This window comes from Antechinus flavipes, chromosome 3 (genome assembly GCF_016432865.1).
Source record: "Antechinus flavipes isolate AdamAnt ecotype Samford, QLD, Australia chromosome 3, AdamAnt_v2, whole genome shotgun sequence".
NCBI lineage: Eukaryota > Metazoa > Chordata > Mammalia > Dasyuromorphia > Dasyuridae > Antechinus > Antechinus flavipes.
Genome location: NC_067400.1, coordinates 586,244,973 through 586,266,719, shown reverse-complemented (window position 1 = coordinate 586,266,719; position 21,747 = coordinate 586,244,973). Strand labels below are relative to the sequence as shown.

The 21,747-nt window shown below is 43.2% G+C and overlaps 1 protein-coding gene across 1 annotated transcript in view; it reads right to left on the bottom strand.

Annotated features, from left to right (window-relative positions):
• UBR4 (ubiquitin protein ligase E3 component n-recognin 4) overlaps positions 1-21,747 on the bottom strand; it is a 144,832-nt gene that overhangs the window by 32,337 nt on the left and 90,748 nt on the right. The window contains exons 77-91 of the mRNA XM_051988364.1: positions 18,458-18,583; positions 18,185-18,313; positions 15,341-15,684; positions 13,928-14,018; positions 13,168-13,252; positions 12,895-13,022; positions 10,334-10,463; positions 9,390-9,547; positions 8,332-8,441; positions 7,897-8,038; positions 7,048-7,129; positions 6,649-6,822; positions 6,005-6,126; positions 3,465-3,662; positions 2,824-2,904 (exon numbers count right to left, since the gene is read on the bottom strand). Coding sequence (XP_051844324.1) covers positions 2,824-2,904; positions 3,465-3,662; positions 6,005-6,126; positions 6,649-6,822; positions 7,048-7,129; positions 7,897-8,038; positions 8,332-8,441; positions 9,390-9,547; positions 10,334-10,463; positions 12,895-13,022; positions 13,168-13,252; positions 13,928-14,018; positions 15,341-15,684; positions 18,185-18,313; positions 18,458-18,583 — 2,100 coding nt within the window. The remainder of the gene's footprint in view (positions 1-2,823; positions 2,905-3,464; positions 3,663-6,004; positions 6,127-6,648; positions 6,823-7,047; positions 7,130-7,896; positions 8,039-8,331; positions 8,442-9,389; positions 9,548-10,333; positions 10,464-12,894; positions 13,023-13,167; positions 13,253-13,927; positions 14,019-15,340; positions 15,685-18,184; positions 18,314-18,457; positions 18,584-21,747) is intronic.

Sequence of the window (21,747 nt, the reverse complement as noted above, 5' to 3'; positions counted from 1 at the left end):
TATAATACAATTTTAGATCTGGTACAGCTAGGCCACCCTTCATTTGATTTTTTTTTCATTAATTCCCTTGAAATTCTTGACCTTTTGTTTTTCCATATGAACTTTGTTGTTATTTTTTCTAGTTCATCAAAGTAGTTTTTTGGGAGTCTGATTGGTATAGCGCTAAATAAATAGATTAATTTAGGTAGTATTGTCATCTTTATTATATTTGCTCGCCCAATCCAAGAGCATTTAATATTTTTCCAGTTGGTTAGATCAGACTTAATTTGTGTGGAAAGTGTTTTGTAGTTTTGCTCATAAAGTTTCTGATTTTCCCTTGGCAGATAGATTCCTAAATATTTTATACAATCAGTAGTTACTTTAAATGGAATTTCTTTTTGTAACTCTAACTGTTGGGTTTTGTTAGTGATATATAAGAATGTTGATGACTTATGTGGGTTTATTTTATATCCTGCAACTTTGCTGAAGGTGTGGATTGTTTCTAATAACTTTTTGGTAGAGTCTCTGGGGTTCTCTAAGTATACCATCATATCATCAGCAAAGAGTGATAATTTAGCCTTCCATTTTCTTGTGTCAATGAGTTAAGAATCAGACACAGAATGCCACAATTCTCGTTATCCTGACATCAGAATCTGAATCACCACAAAATGTGAGCCCCTCTAACATAGTACTGTCCCTTAGGCATTATAAATGTGGAGAAATAGAAACATACCCCACATGATAGTGCCCTGAGTTCTATCATTTTACAATATGTCATTAACATATTATGACCCAAACCAATACCATTGGAGAGACCAGATTCTCCCATTTATTTATATATATATATATATATGCTGGATGATTAGTGATGAACCAAGTTACTGCCTAAGCATGAATGATATTAATTCGTTTGTGTATGCATAAATGTTAATTTTATAGAATAGTTCATTTAATTAAGTGAAAACCCATTCTGTAGTTTGTTCATGGACCAATGAATATTAGGTCCAGTGGAGAGAATATTGGATTTGAAGCCAAGACCACCTAGTATCAAATCCCACCTCTGATACATTTTAGTAGTGTGGCCATAGACAAATCACTTAACCTCTTTAAGTCTCAGTTTCTTCATCTGTAAAATGGAGAAAATAATATCTATAGTACCTACCTAACAGAACTGTTGGGAGGCTCAAATGAGCATACATACACACACACACACACACAAAGGTGTGGGTATATATGAATACATGTGTACAATGTACACACATATGTATGATACAATTTGCAGGCTTTAAGGTTCTATGTAAATGGCAATTACCATTAATCTTTATGTATACACATACAAAACGTGTGTGTACATACATATGCCTGCAGACAAATGGCGTTTCTCAGTTTCCTCTCTTATGAAATACCACATCAATGATCAGCTTCAGACAGCAGTTGTTTTATGTAAGAAATGATTTAAAACTTCCCTTAAAATCCAACTCACCCATTCATTTCTTCCAGGGAGAGGACAGGCCCCTGAAGCAAAAGTAAGAACTACCCAAGGAAGAATGAGAGGGGAGGCTAATTAGAAGAAAGCTTTTTAATTAAAGACAAGCCTTCCTAAGTAATCACACACAGGAAAAGAAATCACTAAGTTCATCCGTTGCCTAAGGAGGGAGGAAGGGGCTCTAACCACAGTCTCACAACAAGCAAGGATTTAACTCTTTAGTCTGTTTGAGCTCAAGCCACTCCTCTGCCCAGGTCTTACAATGAAGGATCAAGATTCAAACTTTCAGGAAATCACAGGACTTAATGAGCAGCTTTGGGAATGAGGAACTGATAAACAGGGAATCTGTGAGAAAGCACCAGAAAGCCTAATGTGGCCTGAAGAGTGCTTCATGCTGCCTCAAATACTCAAGCCCAAAGGAAAGCCTCAGGGAGGGCTGCTCAAAGGCCTGCTGTACTCAGCAATGAATGATAGAATAAACCTAGAAAAATAGCACATGGGAGCCCACCAAGAACCGAAGAGGAACCAGAACAGTTCTGAGGCAGGTCCAGAAGAATGGCTAACAAAAGCAAGGTACAGGAAAGCTGCTAATAGCCCACAGTTCTGATATTTCCCATCTTAGCCAGATAGGCAAAACTGAGTACAAAGCCCATGACCGTGCTTAGGGGAATAGGGATAAAAGGAGAAATGGTCAAGATGCTGTGAAAGAAGGAACAGAGAGAGAGAGAGAAATACATGAGGGAAGATGAGATCAAAGAAAGGGTTGGGAGAAGGAAAAAATGGAGAAGAGGAAGGAAGAACAGCATGGAGACAACACCACGCTGCTGAAAGCAAAGAACAGAATTAAAGAGTCTCCAAAGGAGATCCAGGGCACTGCTCCCCTTCCCTCATACCAGAGTATAAAGTGCCTGTTTGGGGGGGGGGGGGGTCTTGTAAAATGGGGGTGCCACTGCCTGACGCAGCACAGTGTTCTAGGGATTACAGATCAGTCACTGTCCCAGAAAATGCTAAGGATTAACTTCTGCAAAAAGGTTTCAATCTGAAGAGGAGGGAGGCAGCAAAGTGGGCACGGTCACAGGGCTCACTCGCAGCCAGCGCAGACCAGTCTTCCAAATCCTCACGGCTGCCACGCTCGAGGAGGCTTGTCCCTCACGTCTCCAATAAAGTGCTCTAATCTCCTGAAACTTTTATACCTCTACTAGTCTGCAGCTAATTTCCTCAAAAGTAGGACAAGATGACTGGTTTCCATCTCACCCACACCAGCTGGACAAGTAGAGCTCTGTTAAGTGCTGATGCAAGCTCCTTTGATCACACAAGTCCCTAGCAGCACAGTGCTGAGTAATAAAGCAAGAACACACCTCATTTGTGGGGCACCAGACCTTCTTATAAACCTCTGCCACAGGAAGATCCAAGCTGATAATTTTATTGTTCACCAGGAGCTGAAAGGAAAATTAAAGGGCCTGTTAGTCCTAATGATTTCCAAGGAAGTCACAAATAGATAAGATTCATCACACTAGAGATGAGACCTGAACAGGAAAGCAAACAGTTGTCTCTGCTAAGGGCACAATGTTTTCACACTTCTGATCCTCAATTAACTTGGAGATAAACATAAGTGGGATAAGGATTTCCTCACCAGTCCTTCCACCATCATTCTCCTTTAAGCAATGTGATTACAGTCAGGTCATCAGAGACACCAAAGCCATGACCAGGTACACTTCCATAGAAATTGGGAGAGAATACTCAAAGAAATATTTCCCAGTCACTAGTCTGGAAAAAATTTCTCTTTGTATGTGAACTTTTCCCTTACTTTTTAAAAGCCATAAATTCTAAAACTGCCTCTTCTCTCTCCCAGATCAATCTGCTGCACCTGGTCCACAGTAAGGCCTGAGATACTTTGCCACTTGACAACAGAGTTTAGGTTGGGAATTACCAATATAAAGCACTTAGATGACTACAATGGCCATAAGTGGTAGCCCTGCCAGGACTCACGCGCACTTACCTCCATCCCACTATCATCTTCCAGGAGGGCCACCAGGTCACAATCCTGGCAGATCTTGTTCTTGATGTCTCTCATGAGAGGCCCAATGCCTGGCTCATTGCTGCTGTAAGGATTACCAGGCATGCGACCCTGTAAGAAATCTTCCTGCTGGGGATCCTTCTCCAGAGTCACAAAGAACTCAGTTACTTCATTCTCTTCCTAAGACAAAGATAATAATGGACTCAGGAAAGGCTAGAAGTCATCATATATAAGTGTTCTAGCAAACTGTCCTGGTATCTGGATGGTCGGGGGTGGGGGGGAGGGAAGGAGACAAGAGGGGGTGTCTGGCACAAGGAACTCCCTCACTGAACTGATGGTCAAGGGCTAGAACAAGGTTTGGAGAAATAAACTCTTTAGAGGTGGGATAAAGAGAACTGCCATTAAATATTTGTAAGGAAATGACTAATGAGGCTTTAATAGCTGTAGATCTACACCTCAGGTGAAAAGGGTCAATTAGGGTCAAAAGCAGAGGAGATCCAAGATACCTAAATGATATGAATGAGGCTATGACAGAAAGCTGGAGCAGATTACCCAGAGAATTCTCTACATTCTTTATGCACGGTCTAACAACCTTCCAGGCCAGAAGCCCCTAAATTCCAGAAGGGCTAATCTATGTTAAATGTTAAAATCCCTCCTATGCCTAGTAGAACACACCTGACCCCTTCCTTCAGAGAACTACTGCAGATGCTAAAATAAGGTTTTTGACCAATAAGAGAAGACCATGGGCTTACAATGAGACCTCTGTTCCTTGCTCTATTTTCCCCATCCCTTGCCACCTCTTCATGCTATATAGATGGGGTCATCTCTCTTCTCCTTGTCACAGCTGAACTTATAATAAACTGTCTAGACATCTTTCTCTCCTCCACTTTCCATTCATTTCTGTCTCTGACAGTCTGGCTTCCAAGGCCACCACTCAACAAAAACAGTTCTCTTACAGGTCACCAATGGTGTCTTACTGCTAAATCCAATGGCTTTCTCTCAGACCTTCCTCTTCCTGACTGCAGCATCTGACACCCCTTCTCCCCTTGACATTTCTCTCTGGACTCTCTCTCCATCTTTCTGCTATGGATCATCTCTCGTCTCATCCCCTGAGAGGGGCTAGGCTCTTTTCTCTTACCTTTCTACACTTTCTTTCTTCATGATCTCATTAAATTCCTTTAGTTCAACTACCATCTCTCTGGAGATGACTCCCAAATTTACATAGCCAGTCCTCATCTGACTTGAAAGTTCCACATTTCCAAATGTCCATTAAAAATCTCCCCTTAAATGCCCTATATACTTTGATCTCAACACAACCCCTTAACAGATCACATTAAATTTTCTCTACATCCTAATCTTTTCAGCTAATTACCCTAATTCAATTATGGTGACTGCCTTTCTTCCAGTAGCCTTTGTCCACATCCTTGATGTCATTCTCCCTCCCCCTTTTACCTCTCACTATTCCCCAACAACTAATTAGTTGCCACATTGTGTCAATCCTACCTCCACCATCTCTCTCCTACCAATGCCCTCTTCTCCATTCACACAAGCACCCTGATCCAATTATTCATCACTTCTCACCTAAAATATTACAAAAGCTTCCTAATTATTCTCTCTGTATCTAGTCTCTCCCTTCTTTAGTCCTCCCCATAGCTGCCAAAAGAGATGTTCTTAAAGGATTATTCTGACCATGCCATTCCCCTGCTTAAGCAGCTTCAAGAACTCCCCATCACTGTAGGGTCAAATACAAGCTGTTTTATTGCAACCTTTTGAGGGTATACTAAGCACTCTGTGCTTAGCCAAACTCAGCTGCCTGCACTGCCCACAGTGTAACTTTACTTCCCCCCTTGTGCCTCTGTACAGGTTCTCCACCATGTCTGGAGAGTTTTTCCCTCAACTCCAGCTCCAGAGAAGGCCCTGGCTCCCTCAGCCTCTGTACACACTGGCTGCTCCACAAGGCTCTTCTGAAGCCCCTCAATTGTTAATAAACTCCAGTACCTATTTGACTTTCTTAATTCTATGGGTTTTTTTTTTTCTGTTTTTGTTTGTTTGTTTTTTAATCCCTAAAGCCTGGCACAGGACTTTTTCTGGGAAGTGTGTACTGAACTAACAAATCCAAGGCTGGGGAAAATACAAACACAAGAGTGAAGAAGAAAAAAAGAAACATGGAGACTCCTTCATACAGACCCCTCCAGATCAGTATTGCTTTCAGAACCTATGGGTAGCGGAATACTAGCAGATCAGGGCCTTTAAAAATTGACTAACATCTGTAATTAATACATTTGCTGGGGGGGAGGGGACAAATTGGACAACTATGAAGTTTCATATTAGAAGCAAATTTGTTCACATTAAAATAGGAAAAGAATGGATTTATTGTCATTTTATGTCATTGGATCCTAGTTGATAGCTAACTGGAGATTGTTGAAAAGCCATAAGATGCTCCTCACTCTCCTTGCATGCAACCTTTTCTCCCCTGCTGCCAAAATGCCCTGCATGTTTCCAATGAGCACCTTCTCACTTACAGGATAAATGATACTGCAGAGCCTCTCAAAGATGAAGACGGGTGTCCGGTAGTCATCCAGATTGTAACGCTTGGCTGTTTCAATGCATACTGCCATGAAGGCCTTCGTTTCTGATTCTGTGCCTGCCAGAATCAAAAGGACTAGTCAGTTTGGAAGAAGCTTCCCTCAAAGTCTTCCTGCAACATCCCAAGCCACCAAATTAAAAAGGACTGATCCAAGAAGTGGCCTAATTTGTTACCCACATCACGGGCAAAAGGTTATCAGACTATACTTTACAGTGCCAAGGTCACGGGAAGATAAGACTTTGGAATTATGAGCTTCAAACAGAAGGATCCATCTGATAAGATCTTAAACCAGCTCAACTTAAACGCCCCAAGCTGACTGATGGAATGTGAGAAAAATCTAATTCTAGGCTTAAAAGTTTACAACTTCAAGAGCTGGCAGTGTCTTCAAAAAGGAATTCCCCCCCACTAGGCTACAAGCACCATCACGTCTACACTTGACGTCCTTTTCTGGGCTAACTTCGCAGACTGCTCTAGACATACAAGGTCCCACCTTCGTTGTGAGCTAAGCCTGCCCATACCAACAAATGAGCCAACACAGGGGGAAGGGGGCTGAAGCTCCAGGCCTCAGGGTAGCTCTACCTGTGGTCATGTCCTCCAGCATCTCCAGCAGCATATCCTGGGTCTCGTCGATCAGTTTGGTCCTCTGCACTACCAGCTTACGCAGACACAGGTAACCATTTAACACAGTGCCCACCAGACGGCTTTTGAAGTGCCGCTTAATGGACTCCACTTCAACAAAGGAGGAAAGGAGACCTGTGGGGACATGAGAGAACCTTGTAGGGACCCTGGCAGACAAACAAACTCAACATTTCAAAATCAGTATCTGAGATCTTAAACCTGGTCTTATTGCAGAGGATAAGGTAAGGAACAGGAGGCCAACACCAGAACTCGGAGATTAAGGTACTTTGTTTCCAAATACATGTTTCTATTTCAATAGAACAGCCTGCCCTATTAGAAGAGCTGGGCAGTTAGGTATACCTGTGAGGCTCTTGAGAGCATAACCCTGTTGTAAGTCAGTGCTCAGCGTAGCTTCCTCCAGGGCCAGCAAACGGGCTATTTCCTAGAACGGACAATGGAATGGTCACTGTAACATCATAACAAACATCACCATCATCCCCCTTCCCTGAGATCTACTTACATCAAAACCTCTAACTCAGCTTTTACTGATTCAAGACTGCTAACCTTTATCTCACTAACCCTGCAAGGTCCCTTCCAGAACCCACTGACTTTTAATGGACCTTTGAAACCAATGCTCTATGAAGAAGTTAACTGGTGACATAAGCCCCTAAGATTCTCCCAATTTTTCTGAGAGAAAACACAAAGCTCAGGACAAAACACAAAGTCCAGCTCAAGACAGCTGAAGCACATCTGAAACCCCTGGTAATGAAGGCCTGGGTGACAAGCATTGAAATGTTCATCATTTTAGTGAGAGAGGGCCTTTCCCTGCACAGAGCACAAAGTTTCATCACCCTTATCTCACAGCCACATGTGAGCCTCAGAAGAAGTCTGCTTCAAGGATAGGAAGACCAGAACCCCATTCCCATCTCTTTCCCAACAAGACCAACAAAGCCAGGAATACAAGAACATCTAAATGGTCAGAAGAAGTCTTAATGCAGAAAACTATGTACCTTCTCCTCTAAGAGAAATGTCATCTCCTGAGCCTTGTGGGATACCTAGGGAATGTCAGTGTCATAGCTCAATAGATCTGGAAGAAATCTTATTATTATTTTACCTAACCCCTTGAATTTTATAAATGAAGAAACTGAATCCCAAAGAGGCAGAATAACTCCTCTGAGAGTGAGAAGAATTAAAGGAGAGGTAAAATACCTTGGTGATGAGGTTGCCAACATAGGGCAGGACTCCCCGAGCAGCCAGGTAGACCTTCCAGTGAGCCGGTTTGATTAGCTTCTGGTAGAGTGCCAAGTACTCAGCTGCACACTCTCCAGCAATACTCAATTCATCCAGGTAACTGGTACAAGGACATGAAGAAATTCTAACTGAGTAACTGAAATCAGCCCAAACATGCAGGCAGAAATGAGAATAAGCAGCTAACAGCCAAGTGCAATAAACTATTTGCATTGATGTTCTAAAGGACAAACAAACCCAGAAGCACCAGAAACACAAGGCATGTACCTCTTCCCACCTCAGCCTCTACAGGCTTCTTAGGAATTCCAGGGAAGCCCTGATGCCCTCCAAGGCAAAGAAGATGGAAAGCTAGAAAAGCATAGGTTCTCAGCGCCCCTGTCCAACCTTCCATGGTACCTGGTAAGGAGGTCAAGGACCTGTTGTTTACGACTGGGAATGGTTGCCAAAGCCTCCACGATGGTACAGGCTGCCTGACGGGCTGCTTGGGTCGCTGGAGTGAACAGCACCTGAAATGCACAAGACAGGCAGAACATCATTAACTGGATTTGGATGTAGTTCTCCTTATGCCGGACTCCAAGGTGTTTCACTGTCCCCTGCTTTGCTCCATTCCAAGGAGAAATCCTTTGAGAAGACTTCTTGGGGAAGGGTGAATTTGAAATTCATGTAGGAGTCTCAATATTCTAAGCAAAAAAGAAAGGAGGCTTAAGAAAAGGAAAGAACTGTTCACAGCTGGATACATGTGCTTCTTGCCTAGTCACTAAGATCTTTGTTAGTATGCAAGACAATACATTAAGATACCCAAATTTTAATATAGATTATTTTAAAGGCAATTTCCATAAAATTCTGGGCATCTTTGTTTTAGAAGAAACAATTAGGTTTCTGCTGAAATCTTCACTGAATGAAACTCACCTCACAGTGTGGGCTAGTTAGTTCGAATATATTCACTGTATACTACTTTGAAATAAAAAAGAACTACTGTGGAGGAACTGGAGAAGGAAGAGAAAGGAGGGATGCAGAAAGGAAAACAGGAGATTAGAGAGAAAGGAGCAAGAGGAGGAAAAAAAATTTGAGAATAAAGGGAAGACAGAAAAAAATATTTAAAAAATAAAGGGTAGACAGAAAAGAGAGGCAAGAGAGTGGAAAAGGAGGTAGAGGGGTAGAAAGACAAAAGGTTGGAGGAAGAGTAGAGGAAAAAAAGAGGAATGTCTACATTGGCAAGCGTGTGAGAGAGAGAGAGAGAGGAAGGAAAGAGAGCTTCTACTCTGCCTGGACTGACCACCATCTAGTTAACAACATTTAGCCCTACTGGATCCTGATCTGAAAGGCACAGCCAGACAAGACACAGGAGAAGCAGAAGACATCTCTAAAAAGTCTGAGAAGGACTTGGTTCCTCTGGGCTTTATTATGAGGGTTCTGGTTAAGTGGTATCATCTCAGGAAAGACGCTTCCCTCACCTGCCGAAGCCAATTGTTGTGACCCAACTTGAGATCCAAGGGAGAGGTCCTTTTCCCCCGACGGCTCATGTACTGTTTCCACCTCCACACATACTTCTCTGTCAAGTAGAGTTGCCGGAGCTCTAACCTAGTGGAGGATTTCCCATTGGAATCCATACCTAGAATGTGGAAGGAACAATAAGGAAAACAAAGTGGTTTAAATAAAAAGGGTAGAAGTAAGCCAACTCTGGGCCTATCAGTTTTGTAGGTGAAATCTTCCTCATTAGACTGTGAGTTCCTTGAAGGTAGGCACTGTTTTTACCTTTCTTTGTGCCCCTAGCACAGAATACAGTACCAGGCACATAATAAGTACTTAATAAGTATTTGCTGACTGAATGGTTAAATGCATTCTAAATATTAAATCATCATACAAATATATATTGCCATCTACATTATCATCAGATTTGGGTTTATCATGGTTGCCAGTTTTTTTTTTCCTTTTAAAATCTTAGTATTTTTATTATGAATTTATCAATAAAATACCAATTATCCAATATACGAAAAAGAGACTGAATAAGAAATTGTGACTCTGTTACATAGTTTGTTTTTCAAAATTGTATATTGTATATTAGATTGCTTGCTGTCTAGAGAAGGAGATGGGAGAAAGGAAGGGAAGCACAATGTTTTGTAAGGGTGAATGCTGAAAATTATCCATGTATGTACTTTGAAAATAAAAGGCATTAATTTTTTTTAAATCCATGTTAAATTTAACATGGAAGGAATAAAACCGCTCTATTTACATCCCTTTCTTTCTGTCTTTCTGTTTCTCTTCTAATTTTTCAATTCAATTAATTCTGTTTCTTCTAATTCAATTTTGATTTATTCTAGTTTAATTGCCTTCCCCCCAATTTCCAAGAATTTTTTTCTCCCTCCCACTACCAAACTTCATAAAGAGAAAGGCGCACCTCTAGTGGGAAGGCATTTCTTCCAGGCCTCATAGGATGCTTTTGGGTCTCGCTTGAGCCACAGCTGAGCCTGGGCATGAATCTCATTGCAGTATGGCTTAACTGTGGTGAGAGCTTCAACAGGAACGTCCTAGGGGAAAGGGAGATAAGACGAGAGCTTTCCAACAAACATGAAACGCCAAAGCAAGAAGGGCCCAAGCAGCCATACTTGGGTTGGCCAATTCTCCTGAGGATCCTATTTAGCAGCAACAGATCCAGAATTAATTGAGGGTTCCTGACTCACCACTGTGTATTCTAAAAGGCTGTTTACTTACTAGAATAGCTGCAACTGGTTCTTAAGAGGAAACTGTGGAACTCAGGCATTGCTGTAGCGCTTTCCAGTCTTGCTCATAAACTTCCCTTTGATTTTACATCTTAGGAAATTTTACTTTTCTTCTTGAAGCTCACCGTCCCCTACTTTTCTAACTCTGAATACATATTTCCTCACAGCACAAGTCTTCAACTTGATACTGGATCCAATTCAGGGAGTGAACTATTACCCCTAGCATTGTTCCTGAAGCTTAGAAATGTTACCTAAAAGGCCTAAGATAGCTACCCTTAATTCTGACCCACCTACTCCTTCTGTTTATTTCTAGACCCTGACTTTGTCTGGAAGAGAGTGTCCAAGCCTTCATGTCATTTAAACAAATTCTACTAAAGAATTAGACTCCTACCAGGAGGTCTTCAAGCAAAGTCAGTTAGTGAGTTGTCAACAAGCATTTATTAAGCATCTACCATGTGCCAGGTACTATGCTAAGGAGCTCCCAGGTTAATGGGGAGACAACACGCAAACAATTACATATTATACAAAATAAAGACAGGAATAGTAGCCAGCATTTTAACAGTGCTTTAAGATCTGTGGAGTACTTTACAATTATTATTTCACAATAATCCTGGGAGATAGGTGCTACAATAACACTCATTTTACAAGAAAAGAAAGTGAGGCAGGCAAGGGAGTCTTCCTGAGTACCGACCCAGTGCTCTTCCCATAGCACCACTTTGCTGCCTCACTGAGTATTCTCAGAGGAAAGGTACTAACTAGCACTAAGAGAGTGAGAAGGATTTCTTGTACAAGGTGAGATTCTGGCAGAGGAAGAAAAGCATTCTAAGTAGGGGACAAGGAAAACATCTCTGGGTGGCAAAAAGGCCAGTGTCAAGGCAGTGGCGCAGTGGACAGATGGCTGGGCCTGCCTTGAGTCAAATCTGGCCTCAGGCACTTACTAGCTGTGGCACCTCTGTCTGCCTCAGTTTCCTCAAACTGTAAAATGGGGCCATTAAGAGTACCCACCTCCCAGGATTGTTGTGAGGATCAAACGAGATGGTACCTGTAAAGCACTTAGCACAGTGCCTGGTATGTAGGAGACACTGTCAATGCTTATTCCTTCCCTTTCTCCCCACCAAGGAGTACATGGAGGGAAGAAAAGCATTAAGACCGGAAAGGTCAGAAGAGGGCAAGTAGAAAGGGTTCTAAATGCCAGAGAGAATTCTGTATTTGTTGCTGGAGGCAACAGGGAATCACTGGAGTTTATCAGACTGGGATGGAGCAGGCCGCTACAAGTCTAGCCAGATGGTACTGAGGCAGGGGCAGAGAAGAGAAGGGGGCCCATGTAGGAAGATGGTGTTGCCCTATCCAGTGAGAAGCAGCTCGAAATACATGACTGGGGGTCAGCAGAGCCTTGGGGGCAAGGCAGGCAGAAGCGAGCCCCTGCCCCATGCTTCATCAGAGCATGTTTTTGGCCTGAGAGGTATTTTTCTAAGCCTGAAATTCTATGAGGAAAGTACCCAACTTGCCAGTCTTGTGGTGGTTTTAAGCCTCTCCCTTCCAACTCTCAGAATCCTAATGCCCATCTTGCGTACAGTGGCCCTGAGAATACCCCGAACTATCCTTGTTCCCCTCCTAAACAGACAGCCCCAAGCTCTAGAGGGTCTGGGTCTCTCCAGATTTAATGACACATTCCTCTAAGGAGGAATCCAAGACCAAGTCAAACTTTGTAAGGCGCTTCCTATAGATGTTCCATTGATCTGCACCATACCTAATCTGAGGGTGCCGCAGTTACAGAAAGCTTCTGACCCTTTTTGATATTTCTATTTTTTGGCAGAGCAACTGAGGTTAAGTGACTTGCTCAGGGTGATGCCGCTAGTAAGTGTTGAGTATCTAGGGACAGATTTGAACTCAGGTCCTCTCCACTCCAGGGCTGAAGCTCCATCCACTGCACCACCAAGCTGCCCCTAAACTTTCTAATGAACTTCAAAGAATTCCCCCAGATGAGCTCTAGTTGGTCAAGTCTGGGTCTCAGAAAGCCCCAGAGGGCAAACAACCTAAGGTGAAAGTTTGTGCAGAAGGCTCACAGAGGCTCCGGAGCTCAGCCCATCCTGGGGCTAAAGCTGAAACATTCTCTTCCCCTGTGGGGGACTCAGCAAGACGGCAAGAAGCCACAGGTCTGGTCCAGGGACCAGGAGCGGTTCTTAGCCCCTTGGCTTGTTTTGGTGGGCTGGGCAGTCACCAAGAGCCAGTGAAATACCTTGTTTTTCTTGCTGGTCGGAGCAGGAGGCTTGATCAGCTTCTGCAGGATCCGGAGGCACATGAGGGTGATGTTCTCCACGACGACAGGTGTTTTGATGTTTACGGCCATGAGGAAAAGACTGAGAGCTGGCATGGAGGAGGAAGAGGTCTGGTCACTCCCACTGTCCTGGGAATGTCCCAAATCCTACCAGACCTGGTTTCTCCAGAGTCTCTGCCCTGCAAACCCTGCTCCTAAAGTGCCAGTTCCCAACCCCCAACTTTCTGAACTCACCACAACGTAAGCGAAGTTCCCAGCAGCTGTCCTCCTTTGAGATGGAGTCAGTCAATAAAAGCATTTCATATTGAAGGCTGCTGGCCTGCAAGTTCAAGGGGAGAGAGAGAAGTCCAGAAGAGCCAGGAGTCTGCCGGTGACCTTTTGTGTCTGACAGGTGTCACTGAGATATGGCTACAGGCATCTCAAGGCCCAGTGGGTGGTTTAATTCTAACTCAAAACCTCTGTGGCTGGGTTGGGGTAGGTTATCCCAGAGGAATAATGGAGTTATAACAGCTAAGACCACTTATTTACAAGGGGCTCGCCTCTTCATAGCCCTGGCAGAGAAAGGTAAGGAGCTAGCCTACATACATTACACATTTCTCCACTTGCGTGGAGAAAAGTAGAGAAATGTCACTGTCAGATTTGAATTTAAGTATCCTGTCCAAAATCCACATTCGTTCTTTACCTGATGTTTTCTTTCACAGCAGAGATACCAAGAGCAACATCAGAGAGGTGGAGCAAACACCTGCACGCCTTCTGGCCAGCATGCAGCTGGGTCACTGACCAGGACCTTAAAGCTGATCTTAGCATGGGAATGGCAAGTCTGGAAATTAGCTGGAGCAAAAGGGCTCCTTTTCCTCCTCAAAAACCATGATAAAATCATTGTGGGAGGAGGGAGGAGACGGGAAGAGGGGAGGAGAGAAGAATAGGGCTTCAAAGCAGGCAAGATGGCACCTGCAATGACAGAGGAGCAACAAGGAGAGGCTAGTTTCCTCACCAGATCAGGATTGGCCCAATGGCCTTTCAGAGCCGCCGAGACCTTGCCAATGATCAGGTCATTCATCTGCTGAGTTGCTTCTGGATTATCCCTAACAAAAACAAGAAACAAGTATTAGACTTACTACTGACTGTGATTAGGGGCAGTCCAGGTACACTGAGCTTAACTTCCCTAACTAGAGAGGTTTTAGTCTCCCACCTGAGAGAAGAGCTAGAGGCCTCCCCAAACTTTGGTAACTGAAGCAACAAGATGTGCAAAGAAAGAACCCATCCTGGCACCTTTCTGGGACACTGCCCCCCAGTTACACCAGCTCCAAGATGGCTGTACTTTTCAGAGCACACACACATCCTCCCTTCACCTTGCCTCTATGCCTTTTTGGTGCACGTCTGGAAAGTATTTCCAGTATTTCCTCTTCAAATCTCTCCTCGAGACTCATCCTGATAACTCCACCCGACAAATGATCAACTAGCCACTGGATGTTGTTTACCCTTCCTTTTCAAGAGGGCTAATGACCTCATGAGTGATACCTTGACTTGCAGCAGCACATTGGATTTAAGTAAGCAGAGTTGCACAAAGTTAACAACCTCACTCTCTCTTCCCACGTTGTGGAGGGTCAGTGGCAGGACAAAAGTAAGAGGACTGGCCATGGCCCAAGATATAGGGAATGACTTTAGCGTCTTTACGTCTGACCAAGTTCTAAGTGCTCCATCACACCTGCTTCTGCCTCCTTCATGGTCAGTGGAACAAACTATTCTCATCTGCCCGTTACACCAGGAAACTTTTCATCACACTCATGGGACAAACAGCCCTCTAACTCATTAACAGATTTGAGACCTGTCAGTTACCCTCAACCCGATCTAGCCCTTCTCCTGAGATGCTCTTGCCAGAGTATGGCCAGGGCCACAGTACAGGTGAGAGATGGGTGACAGGTAGACACCAAAGGTGGCTGAGCCACCTGACAAGGACTCGGCAACCCACCTGACAGAGGTGCTAGTCTTCCTGAACACCCTGTGTCACTGCCTACTAGGCACAAGGCACTAGACTAGACCCCAGGAATACTATGGTCTGCCAAACATCTGTTCAAAGCTGGCAAACTCCAAAGATAAATTAACTATTCTTTCCTAAGCATTTGATCCACTTGTCAATCTCCATCATAAATCTATCTCCCATCAATTTAACTTAAATGCCATTTTCTCCACAGAGCCTTTCCTGATTCCTAGTGTCCCCTTCCTTTGTCCCAACCTCGGAAAGTGCTTTTGTCTTACATTTTCCAGCCTCCTCCCACAACAGGACATACAATTTTCTAATCTATGAGCTCCATGACAGCAGGGACTATGGCTTCATGCTTCCTGCATAGCCAGCATGGCTCTCACCAAAGCAGACACAAGAGAAAAAGCACAAGTCGGGTTGTACCTAGTGAGGAGGCACATGAGCTGGCGAACTTCCTCCCGCATGGACGCTGCCCCCCGGCGCAGATTGTAATCAAAGAGCTCCCGGATAAGACCCTGGGAGACGAGGATGTGTCGCAAGGCTGGGTTCGTGGCCAGGGCCCGCAGCAGCGTGATGCAGTGCTCGGTGACTGCGGAGGCGCACCCATAGCACTTGGTGGAGGAGGTGTGGCCACAGCCTAGGACTGACAAGGCTCGGTACTGGCTCGCAGTGAACGTGGGCTGCACCGTCGTCCGGGAAGATTTGGTAGCCGCCTCCCTCTGCTGCAGATCATACTCTAGGAGCTCTTTCCGGGAAGCAAAGACTTTCTGGAGCCAAGAGAAGAGGAAAGAAAGGAGAAGTCAATCACTGTAACAGCAGAGAGAAGAAACAAGATCTGAGCTGAAAAGTTGCCTCAATACCACCTCAGCCCTCTCAGATTGGTTGAGATGACAGAAAAAGATAATGACTAATGTTGGAGGGGATGTGGGAAAACTGGGACACTGATACATTGTTGGTGGAATTGAAAACAGATCCAACCATTCTGGAGAGCAATTTGGAACTATGCCCAAAGGGCATGTGCATATCCTTTGACCCAGCAGTGACATTACTGGGTCTGCTTCCCAAGGAAATCATAAAGAAGGGAAAAAAAGGACCCTCATGTTCAAAAAAGTTTGTAGCCGCTCTTTTCATGATGACAAAGAATTGGAAAATAGGAACAGATGCCCATCAACTGAGGAATAAGTTATGGTATGTGAAGGTAATATTATTGTTCTGTAAAAAATGGTGAACAAGCTGATTTTAGAAAGGCCTGGAAAGATTAACATGAACTGATGCTGAACGAAACAAGCAGAACCAGGAATACATTGTACACAGAAACAGCAAGAATGTGCAATGATCAACTATGAGAGACAACTCAATAGACTTTGGACAGAAAATGCAACCTACAACCAGAAAAAGAACCAAGGGGACTGAATGTAAACCAACACATGCTATGTTCATTTCTTTTTTCTGTTTTTTTTAATCTCTCCCGTGGTTTATCCCTTTTGCTCTGATTTTTCTCTTTCCACATGATTCATAAAGCAATGTCGGGGAGGGGAGGGCAAGAGAGAAGGAAGGAAGGAAGGAAAGAGGGAAAGAGGGAAGGAGGGAGGAAAGGAAGAAGGGAGGGAGGGAGGAAAAGAAGAAGTGAGGGAGAGAAGGAAGGAGGAAGGGAGGAAAGAAGTTCAAAATCTAAACTAAGAAACCTTTCTCCAGCCAGGCCTCCTCTTTCAGAGGCGTCAGTCCTTGGCCTGGAGCACTTATAAGATGCTACAAAAGCTTAGCTGCTGTTTGTGATAGTTCAAAAAACTGTCTAGTTTTGGGGGGAGGGGAGGGGAGACATCTTTAGTGTGACAGGCTCTCTCTACTCTAGGCATAACCTCCCCTCACCTGGTAACCGGTTCCTGAGAAAGGTTGTAAATAAACTTTTTTCCTTGAAGGGATTAGCTAACTTTTCAAAAAATGCTCCATTTCTTTCCAGTGTCTCTCCAGTGGTGGGATGCTGTTTATTATGATTCCATACTGATGCTGGGAGTGGTCTCTTAATTCTGCCTCCTTGGTGCACCTTCTCCTGCAGCTGGGTAGGACTGTCCTAGGCTATCTGGCACAGTCAGAGTGTTCAGGGCAAACAGCAGCAGTTAGGAAAAAACCCCACGGTGAGGGAGGGGGGCACAGGAGGCCAGCATTTTGAGCAACAAGCTGTCTGCTCCAAGCCAAGCCCCTCCTGTGTGGCAGCGCTTCCCTTTTCTGGAATTTCTTATCCCTGGAGTCTTTGATGCTAGAGGCTTCCTAGCTGGCCTCACTAACTGGCACCGTGCTGCCGTGGCATCAGTGGAAAACCAATCAGACATGCTTGGCTAGAGGCCCCTCCCCTCCCATAAACATCTGGCCCTTGTCCATGTTGGGAACCAGCCTAGATCTATGGGATGGAACCCAGGAATGCTCACACCAAAGTGGGAAAGGAGGAAAGACTGCATGACACAAGACACAAAAAATATGGATCGACAGCAGGACTTGAATTCAGGCAGTGCGGGATCCCAACCCATCTCTTTATCCAGTAGTCTATGCTCCCTCTCTGTCAATCTGGATCATTTAAAATTCACTCACATTTTCTAAATGATCGGTTCTGCAGGCACAGATCCATTTTGCAAACAGAAAACATTAGGTGCCAGGACAAAAGCAGATATGACAAAGGTGTAGTGTGTGGGCTGCTAGTCTCACTCGATGCCCCTCCTTGGGAATGTCTGCACAGTAAGTAAACTCTACAAGACTCCACGCAAATACTATTATTATGCATGAACTACACAGATGCTCCGACATCCAGCTTCAAGTGGGCACTGACATGCCAAGAGCTCTGGGCTCAAACATCTCTGGGACCCCTGTTGCACTTGATTTCTAAGCATGATCAACTAGAGCTGGAAGGAACCTTGCCTGCATATGGCTCCCTTCCCTCTCTCATTTTTAATATAAAACAACGGATGCCCAGGGAGGTGAGAGCTATCGGGGACAGGTCGGGATCAGCCTTGAAAGTCCCTGAAGCCCCCTGAAAACTTACCACTCAGGATGTAACTTCAACTCTTTACCTCCAAACACATGTCCTGCCACTCTCTGGCAGAGACCTCACCTTCCCCACCCCAGAAACTCGGGCATAAAGGTCATCTTCCAGAACAGCAAGTACCCAGGAGTTAACCCTTCTAGCTGGTTTGGTCTAGTATTTGGGTTCATGAGTAAAGACTCCTGGAATGGTTAAATATCATCAGTGTTACCAAGTCCCCCAAGTTTTTATACCTGTATGATCTTGGAGAGTTCGTCAAAAGAGTTCTTACAGTCTCCACAGTACTCTTGAGCCAGCTGCAGGATGTAGCGATTTACACTGGCTGATGTGGAGCTGATCCCCCCAGTACTACTTGAATCATCCTAGAACCCAAAAAAGGACGTTAGTAGCATTCTCCCCCAAAGGAACGTACACATCTTAACATGATGTCTTAACATGAGCTCTTAACATGAGTCAACTCTCGCACCTTCCCTCCCTATAACATCCCTAACTTAGCTGGGCATTACCTGGGGCTTTTCAGGCGCTGCCTCATTCACTTTGCAAAGAAGATTTTCTAGTTGTGGCCTGTGCCCCATTAGCTGGTGATATACTCGATCAGCTTTATCCAGGAGGGTGTTGATGTTGGTCACAGCCTAGGAACCAGAGGAGGCAAAAGACTGAGTTAGAACTAGTTTAACTTTTCCACACACAAGCTCTCCAGTGACGAGTGGAACCCTATTACATCCCCAATCCACCTGCTTTTGGAAAACACTGATTGGGTGGAAGCTTTTCTTTACATCAAGTATAATTCTGCCTTTTTAGTAATCACTATCTAATGCCCCAAAGCTCTGACCCCTAGGCCTAGGAAGAACAAATCTCTTTTCCATAGAACAGTTTTTCCAACACACTTATAGACAGCTATTATTTCCCCTCTAAAATTTTTCTCCTACAGTCTAAATACCCTCATTTCCTCAACTAAGCCAAAACACTATGCCATTCTGGGTATCAGTCTCTGGACACTCTTCAGAGTACTGGCATCCCTTCCTGTGCCCAGAAATCTAAATAAATCTAGTCTGACCAGTCAGAGCATATATAATGGGGCCACTTCCCTTGGCTGTACACTCCTTACCTGAATGAAACCTGAAATTGTATTTGCTTTCTTGGCTTCCACAGCCATGGCAGCTAGAAAGGGTTTTTAGACCATTAACCCACTCATATCTTATTTAAAACTTTACACTTATCTCTATTAAATTCCAACTTATTTAAGTTAGCTCAATGTTCTAGGTATGTCAAGATTCAGAATTCTGAATTCTTATTTTGTCCTAATAATGTTAGCTCTCCCTCTCAGCTCTGTGTTATCTACAAATCTGAGAAACATGCCTTCAAAGTCTTCGTCCAGAGCCACTTTTTAAAATGTTCAATAGTCTAGAACCAAGCACAATCTAAGGACGTCCAGGGGAATGCTCCACACAAGAATGCCTCAAACCATGAACAAATTAAGGACTGGATAGCCAAGAAGTTCTGAATTCACCAAAAAGCACTATCCCTTCCATCTTTTCCATTAAAATAACATGAGAAACTTTATCAGATGCTTCAGTCCAGTTAAGCTATATGTACAATATTTTCCAAGTTTATTAGTCAAGCCATCCTGCCAATCAACCAATAAACATTAAATGTCAACTGTGCCAGATCCTGTGTTATGTGCTAAGGCTAAAGAAAGAGGCAAAAGAAAATCCTTCATCTCAAAGAGCTCACAATCTAATGGGACAAAAGATAATGTCGTAAAAAATTACCCTGGCATGAGTTCTGTCAATAAAAAGTTATTTTAAAAAAAACAAAAACAATCTAATGGGAAACACAAGAAGCAAATAAACATATATAAACGAGTAAAGGATAAACAGGGTATAATTAACAGAAGGAAGACACTAGTATTAGGAGAGTTGGAAAATCCCTGTAGAAGATGAGATTTTTTAGCTGGCATTTAGAAGGAAGCCAGGAAATAAGAGAAGAGGAGAGGAGAGCATTCCAGGATTGAGGGACAGTCAGAGGAAATGGCCAGTCAAAAGAGATGAATTTGTTCATGGAACAACAAGGTAGACAGAAAAGAAACAAAGGTACTTTGTATCTTCAGAATTGCATTCTTGAGTACTTTTCATCCATCTTGGACTGACTACTCCTATTAATTTTAGGCCATAATGAAAGGTTTGTGCAGCTTTATTCTTTAACCCTCTGAAATTTGCTCTTTCACCATGTCAGATTACCTAAATTCCCTTTTCTTCTCTAATCCAAATTCTAAGACAGAGTGGTAATTTTCTCCCAAGATTCCCATCATTACATACAATAACACTCATTTCTTTGCCAAAAATTAGATCCAAGACAGGATTTCCATTTGTTGGTTCCTCCATTTTTAAGGTTCTTGGGGCCTTGCCTTCTGAGTCACTTTTTCTGCCACAACCCAACTTAAGCACCATCAGCCCTTTTTAACTACCATAAATTGAATCCCTTATATGTTTTTCCCCCATTTAAGAACGTGATCTTTTTGAGAGCAAGACTGTATCCCCAGCACTTGTGTTGGCACACAGCAAATATTTAATAAATGTTTTTTTCTATTCCATCATTAAAGTCAAGAAATTTTTACCTGCTCTATTTTTGAAAGAGTTCCAATAGATGTTTGGATAACTGAAGTTACAAAAATGTCTTGCCTTTAAGTCAGACTTATAAAATGTTGTTTTTTTTTTTTTAAATAAAAAACGCTTTCATTTTCCTTCTGCCTTCTGGTTTATAGTATCTTCCAATGATAATATTGCTTGTGTTGATCGTTATTCAAATGTTTTCTACCAGACCTCCTCTCTCTGGGTCTTGCCTCTCTTCATATAATTATTCTTCCATTATATAGAAGGTTACTATCTCCCTCTTTTACCATACCTTAGTGCTTTCAAACAAGGAATAGATCTCTTTCCATCACTTCCCTTCAGTTATGGTCTCATTGCACCAAGGACCGGTGATATTTCCGAGGCCAAATTTCCCTCTTTGCATTAGTATGTCTAACTTCATCTCTGTTGCCACCTACAGTTTTTGCACTTATTAATAGACATGAGGTCATGGATTTGACTACTGGTTACGTAGATGATTTTCCCCCTATGAATTTCTTCCATCTAATCACTATTATCTGTCTCATAACATAGCTATTCTCTGTGATACCGAAGCTGGTAGAGGTACCTGGACAATATTCTCCTGTCCCTTCCTTTTCACTTAGATACATAAGGCTCCAGGCAAATATAGTCTTACCAATATTAATCAAGTGCACTTTATACTTGGCCAAGAGCCTATATTCCTATATTATATTATAATTTGTGATCCAGAAATTACAGAATGGTAAACTCCATTTTCAGATACCATATTCTTAGCTATAACTTTATTTCCCTGAAATGTCACCTCCAAATTATACTAGTGAGTTTCTCTATCTTCTGCTCTCTTATTCTGATTTCCTTCTGACCTTAGGTTAAGACAATTGGCAAAATCCAATCACACTTTCTTTATAACCAACCAAGTTGGGAAGGCCAAGCGTTTCATGCTTCCCACAAAGCAGAAGTGTTCCCCCTGCTGACATGAGTTTTGGCACTTTTAAACCTCAGGTTGTTCTCTATGTGAGAACTCTCTTATGTTACTGAAAGTCAGTCTTACAAAATCCTAATCAAAATAAAAGTCATTTTTCTGACCTGTTTTATTTAATCATTAAATTTAAAATCTTGATAAGTCTTTTCCCCTTTTCCCCCCTCTCACAAAGCTAATTATTCTTTACCCCGACAGCTACACC